Raw genomic sequence first — 6362 nt, forward strand, 5'->3', positions numbered from 1 at the left:
AGATCATGTTGCAGTGCGTACATTTCAGATCGAGATGGTTTAAAGGTCATAAAAGCTTATTTGGTGATGCTCAAAAATTATAATATTTTCGTCACTTGAGAACCTAGCTGGTTATTATTTAATATTTCTGTAAAGATGAAAAGGATATTTCTTTTTTGGTGAAAAATTAATACTATGGATAGTACGAAACAAGTCCTTATGAAAATTTGTTTAAGAAAATACGTCAATACTGATGTTATGAAATCGTTTGGTACATCTTTGTACCTAAAAATAATCACATTTTTGTAAATGACGGAAAGAATTAAAGAAACATGAAGTATCAAAGAATAAAAGAACATAAGCCGTAAATATCATGAATTTTTCGAAAAAGATACAACGGCTCACCGGCAGGACTTGAACCTGCAATCTCCGCTTCAGTACAACGGCGCGTTAGCCAATTTCACCACGGTGAACATGATGAAACCGGCGAACCCGAGCAATCTAGCTCTGCCGATCAACTGCTGGACCTTCTATCGAAAACACAATGTATATCCCATGCGGGAAAGATCACATGCGGGTCCTGCCGGTGAGCCGTTGTATCTTTTTCGAAAAATTCATGATATTTACGCCTTATGTTCTTTTATTCTTTGATAGCTCATGTTTCTTTAATTCTTTCCGTCATCTACGAAAAAAAACGTACTTATGTAGAAAAATGGAGTGCGCATTATGCCCTGGGTGCTCGTTATGCCTCATCTCCCCTACCAAAGCATAAGCGAAGCAAGGATATTACAACAGACTATTCAACAAATCCAAAAACGATGTGGAAACATTTGAACGACCGGGTTGTGCGAAACGAGTCACAAAGCGAAACATTTAAATAAGAATTTAATGGAGTTGTTAAATACATCAGAATCTAAACCCATAGCAAATGTGTTGCGGGGCGAGTTGAAAACAGTCGTCACTGGATTTGAGAGCTATTTTATTGTATGCTTCAACTGCAATATTTAGAAATGATTAACAATGGTTTATGAGGTGTTAATTAAAGGCTTACAGATTCAGTGTTTCAATCAATCCTGAATGAAATGCCTAGTTGACCGCTAGTATACACTCTTGTCGGGCCTGGACAAAGATAGGTTAGGTATTAAGTTCATGACGTTGTCATTATCATCGTATTCAACTTACGCTATTACGCTCCTAACTTTTGCCAATCAAGGCAGCTGTTTTAAACTCGCTAATTCTGGCTCTTCTTAATTTTTAACTAAATCTAGTAAGATTAAATCGCCGGGATTAAACTGACGGTGGTTCCCTGATCGGGCCTGAATGAAATAGGTTAAATTAATTTCGAATTGCTTATAAATGGACTTACAATATTTGTACCTTATTTCCCTATCTTCTGGCACTAAAACAGTTTAACTCGCGATTGCTTAGGCGATATAATCGATAGATTAATATTTCACGGAAGTAACGATTGTATTTCGCGTATGAGCTAATTGTGAAGACACGTTTCTGATGTGCCTTTTATTATTCACCCACGATACGTTCTTGTCGGTTTTGACGTTTCTGCTTCCTCCTTCAATCGGTTGACTGGGTGACCAGATTACCATTTTTAGCGGCGACAGTCTCCCCCTGGTGTATCTCGGCCACTTCCGAGACTGCACGGTTAACATCCACGTCTAATAGAGCCAATCTGGTTACCGGACGTAAAACCTCATTTTTGCCTATGCGCACTATTGCACGTCTCACTCCGCCATCTGGATTCAGCAGTAGGCGGACAATACGTCCACGTTCCCACTCATTCCTCATTGCTCCGTTGACTACGAGAACAAGATCTCCTGTTTTCAAAGAACGAGAATCTTCGAACCACTTTGGTTGACGACGAATCACCGGAAGGTACTCCGAAAGCCATCGTTTCCAAAAAATGTCTAACTGTTTTTGTATCAGTTCCCACGATTGACCCAAGCAATGACGGCGAATTTCGAAGTCGACAGGTCCATGGAAATTTTTCTTCTGAGATGTAATCTTTTCTCCATTGGAGCTGAGGAGCAAGAAATGATTGGGGGTCAGAGCCTCAGCCTGTTCTGATGCCAACGGAAGATATGTTAAAGGTCTAGCATTTACTATTCTTTCTGCCTCCACTATTAATGTTTGCAACCCTTCGTCGTCCAACTTTCCCTCGGCGTAAGCATCATTCATAGCTGCTTTAACTGATTGCACTAACCGCTCCCATGCCCCTCCCATATGGGGGACTCCTGGAGGCATGAATGTCCACTTCGTTGCACTGGACGTAAAGGTTTCTGACAGCGCTCGTTCTACTTGGACCCGCAATACTCGTTCGGCGCCTACGAAGTTGGTACCATTATCGCTAAAGAACTCCGCTGGTGGTCCTCGTCGGCCCACAAAACGTCGAACGCAGGAGATACAAGATGCTGTTGTCAAAGAATATGCTATCTCTAGGTGTATTGCACGTGTAGTTAAGCACGTGAAAAGTGCCACCCATCGTTTCACCGTGGACCTACCAACCTTCACCGACAGTGGACCGAAATAGTCAACTCCGGTATAGGTGAAAGCTCGTTCGTGATGCGCCAGGCGAGCGTATGGAAGTTTGGCCATAAAGGGTATGATAGGGCGTGTTTTTCGTAATTTACATAGCTGGCAGTTCTTGCTTACTTGTTTTACTACCGCACGTAGATTTGGAATTTCGAATAGCTGACGGATTTCATTCACAACGGTTTCTGAGTTTCCATGGCGGAACATTCGATGGTACCTATCGACTAGAAGGACGGTTACTCGATGGTTTTTGGGCAGAATAATAGAAAATTTGGTTCCGTAAGCCACTTCCTTAACTGCTCCGATTCTTCCTCTATGTCTGAGAAGGCCTTTCTCATCTACCATCGGAGTGAGTTGATATATGTCGCTTTTCTTATTTACGCTGGCGTGGTTGTCATTTTCTAGCATTGTCAGCTCTTCGGGATATGTTTCTTTCTGAACAATTTTAAATATCTCTTCTTCGGCTGCGAGAAGCTCAGATTGTTGAAGCTGTCCCGACAACGTTAGAGCTTTTGTTTTAAAGTTTACCAAGTATCTTAGAACATAGGCTATTGTACGTTGGAGTTTAACCCAAGACGAGAAAACTGAAAAGTCCACGATAGGTTTTACGGAGGTATGGGACAGAATTGTTGCACGCTTTTCGTCGTTCGGTTCGTTTAGCTTTCCCTCTAGTTTTGGCCAATTATCTTCGGATTGTAAGAGAAAGCTGGGGCCTGAGAACCACTGACTGTTCGAATTGAAATACGGACCTGCTCCCCACTTCGTCGCTTCGTCGGCGGGATTTAGTTTTGTTGGAACCCAGCGCCAGTCTTCCACGGTTGTGTGTTCCAAAATTTCCACTATGCGGTTGGAGACAAAGGGCTTGAAGTTGCGAGGATCGCCGTTTATCCATGCCAGTGCCGTTTTCGAGTCTGTCCACATAATCGGACGTGCGGTGACCATATCATGATTTTGTCGAACAAATACCATCTGTCGTACTTCTTATATACAAGCCTGCAATTCAAGCTTCGGAATAGACCAAGGCTTGAGGGGAGCTACTTTAGCTTTTGCTGAGATAAGGGAACACTGAGGTTGTCCAGCTTCGTTAAATATTCTCATGTAGACAGCGCAGGCGTATGCCACTTCACTGGCATCAACAAAAACATGAATCTCAGTGTGTTTATACATGTTTTTGGTTGCATTTTGAAAATAGCATCTAGGGATCCGAATTTCGGCGATGAATTCGATCATTCTAATCCACTCAATCCACCTCTCGTGCACTCTATCAATTACTTGTTCGTCCCAAGAGGTTCCAATACGCCACAATTCTTGGATGAGAATCTTCCCATGAATTAAAAAGGGAGCCAGCAACCCTAACGGATCAAACAGGGTCATCACAGTACGCAGTATTTGACGTTTTGTTGGTTTAGATTTGGTTTCAATTAAGTTCATCACTTCCTGTCCCATCTGCGTTGAGAAGCTCATCATGTCGTCTGCCGGCGACCACAGCAATCCTAAGACGCGTTCGGTTTTCCCTCTTTCTATTACGCTTAAGTTTTTATCCATGTAGTTCTGTTCCACACCGAGTTTTTCTAGTACTAGTCGGCTGTTCGAGCGCCAATTATGGAGTTCAAATCCTGCTTTACTGTGGATGAATCTTACATCACAGGCAACTTGAGCTGCTTCTTCCTGTTCACTGTAACTTGCTAGGAAGTCGTCAACATAGTGGTGTTTAATGATAGCTTTTGTAGCTTGGGGATATTGTTCGGAATACATTTCAGCGTTTTTGTTTTTTACGAACTGTGCCGAAGCAGGGGAACAGGTGCCACCAAAGGTAGCGACGTCCATTAGGTACACGGTGGGTTTGTCTGTTGGTTTAGAGCGCCATAAAAAGCGTTGTGAGTTCTTGTCAGCTTCACGTATGCGTATCTGATGGAACATTTCCTTAATGTCAGAGGTAACAGCAACTTGGTACATTCGGAAACCGAACAAAACCCCGGGGAGAGATGCTAGTAGGTCCAGTCCGGGAATCAGAGCACTGTTTAGCGAAATGCCATCAACTTTTGCCGCAGCGTCCCAAATAAGGCGGATCTTAGTTGGTTTCTTTGGATTGGTCACAGCTCCGATAGGTAGGTACCACACCCTCCGCGGATCTAACGAATTAAGCTCTTCTTCTGTGGCTTTATGACAATAGTTTTTCAGTTCATATTCGTGAATTTGTCGGTGTAAATTTTCTTTTAAATCCGGATTTCGCTCCATCCGACGCTCCAAACATTCCAACCTTCCAATAGCCATCGGATAGGAATCCGGAAATTCTACGTAGTCTTCTTTCCATAAAAGCGACGATTCGAAGCGATTATGACCGTGAAGAAATCTTAGTCAGGAAAAATCAACACTCGGCGTTCTATATCCCAGGAACTTACTGGACCAAATTTCATAATTAAATTAAGTCCGCAATGTGTTAAGTTTTGAATTTTTGAGAAATTGATTTTTTTTCTTCCAAAAACGAGATTCGGATTTAGAAATAAAAAGCTATGCCAGATCTTTTCAGTCTTTGAAAAAATGTTTTGCACACAATTTTATCAAAACTTAATAAAACTTAAGTTTATAAAACAGAAATTTTGAAAAAAAAAAAAATAAATCAGCATGTAAACGAGTCTTAATTTTGTTTAAAAAAATAGTGGTAAGAACTTGCTTTTTGTTGATAGAAAAAAATGCAGTCAAATGTTTTCTCAGGTTTAGTGAGTGGTGCGTACGGATAGTAGATAATACCGAAACCGAAAACCTGTATCCCAGGAATAGTTTTCTAACACCGAATAAAGGTTTTAAGTCCTTCCAAAACCAGTTTTTTTGTATTGATAAATAACAAGGTTATAAACTAGACTTGGAGAATTTTTTTATTATACTAATAATAAAATTCACCATTTTTTAACAAAAGGTTTGCTGCTCGAGCTTTTATATATTATCGCGTGAAATTTAACATTATTATGAACCTTAAATCTCTGTGGTCAACAGTAAAATATTTAAAAAAAACCACGATAAATTCAATAGATGAATAAGTCCACAAAACAAAGATCAAACAGATAAATTTTCTTGTATGTTTGGACAACATGCTGCTATTGAGAGCATAAGAATTACAGCAAAGAATAATTGCTTATGAGTTACATTCGGATAACAAAGATCCAAAATCTATTTTCTTGCAGTCTTATTTTTATACTTAGTTACTTTTTTCAATCTTTATTTGTTCGAATACATTTTTCTAAAATTTAGAACAAAATGAAAATCTTTTGTTTGAAGATTTTCTCATTCAGTTCGGTGATGAAAACTTCTGCAGTAATAATTTTGTTTTGAGAAAATAGAGCTTCTAATGTGATATTTCGTACAGGTGATAAATAAATTAATTAGTGTAAATATTTTTAAAAACAGTCGATCATATAGAATTGACAAGCCTTGCAAAATATGACTGTTCACTGATCCAAGAAGATTTTAATGGGTGTTTTTGTGAAACAACCATCTTTCAAAAAAATTAGAATTTTCTGTATATGTATAGGCTTTAATTTCATGATACCTCGCACGTAAGTGAAAAGCAGCACCTACGACATTTAGGTGAAAACTTGATGTTTGCTGCGTAGGATATTTAAAACGGATGTAAAAACTATCGAGTAGCCTAATTCGCCTAAAATTTCACACGTATGGAGAGGTCCTATCAAATAAAAATGATCTGCAACGACATAAAGATATGAAAGAAAAAGAAACCAACCAAACCGTAAAAGATGCAACAAAAAATTTAACTACCGAAAAAAAAGATAGAAAAAATCAATACAAAAGAACACTAAATAGCTATTTTTGCGTTGTTT

The 6362-nt window shown here is 39.5% G+C and overlaps 1 protein-coding gene across 1 annotated transcript; it reads right to left on the bottom strand.

Moving 5' to 3' along the window:
• Window positions 1-1551: 1551 nt before the first annotated feature.
• On the bottom strand, window positions 1552-3468 carry LOC129743047 (uncharacterized). The gene has a single exon (XM_055734989.1). It carries the CDS (start codon window positions 3466-3468, stop codon window positions 1552-1554), a length of 1917 nt encoding a protein of 638 aa, XP_055590964.1.
• Window positions 3469-6362: the final 2894 nt, after the last annotated feature.

The sequence above is a fragment of the Uranotaenia lowii genome, chromosome 2 (assembly GCF_029784155.1).
Source record: "Uranotaenia lowii strain MFRU-FL chromosome 2, ASM2978415v1, whole genome shotgun sequence".
In the NCBI taxonomy this organism is placed as follows: domain Eukaryota; kingdom Metazoa; phylum Arthropoda; class Insecta; order Diptera; family Culicidae; genus Uranotaenia; species Uranotaenia lowii.

Excerpts from the sequence above, each read along its gene's own strand:
- LOC129743047 (XM_055734989.1), bottom strand. The coding sequence starts at position 3,468 with ATGGTCACCGCACGTCCGATTATGTGGACAGACTCGAAAACGGCACTG.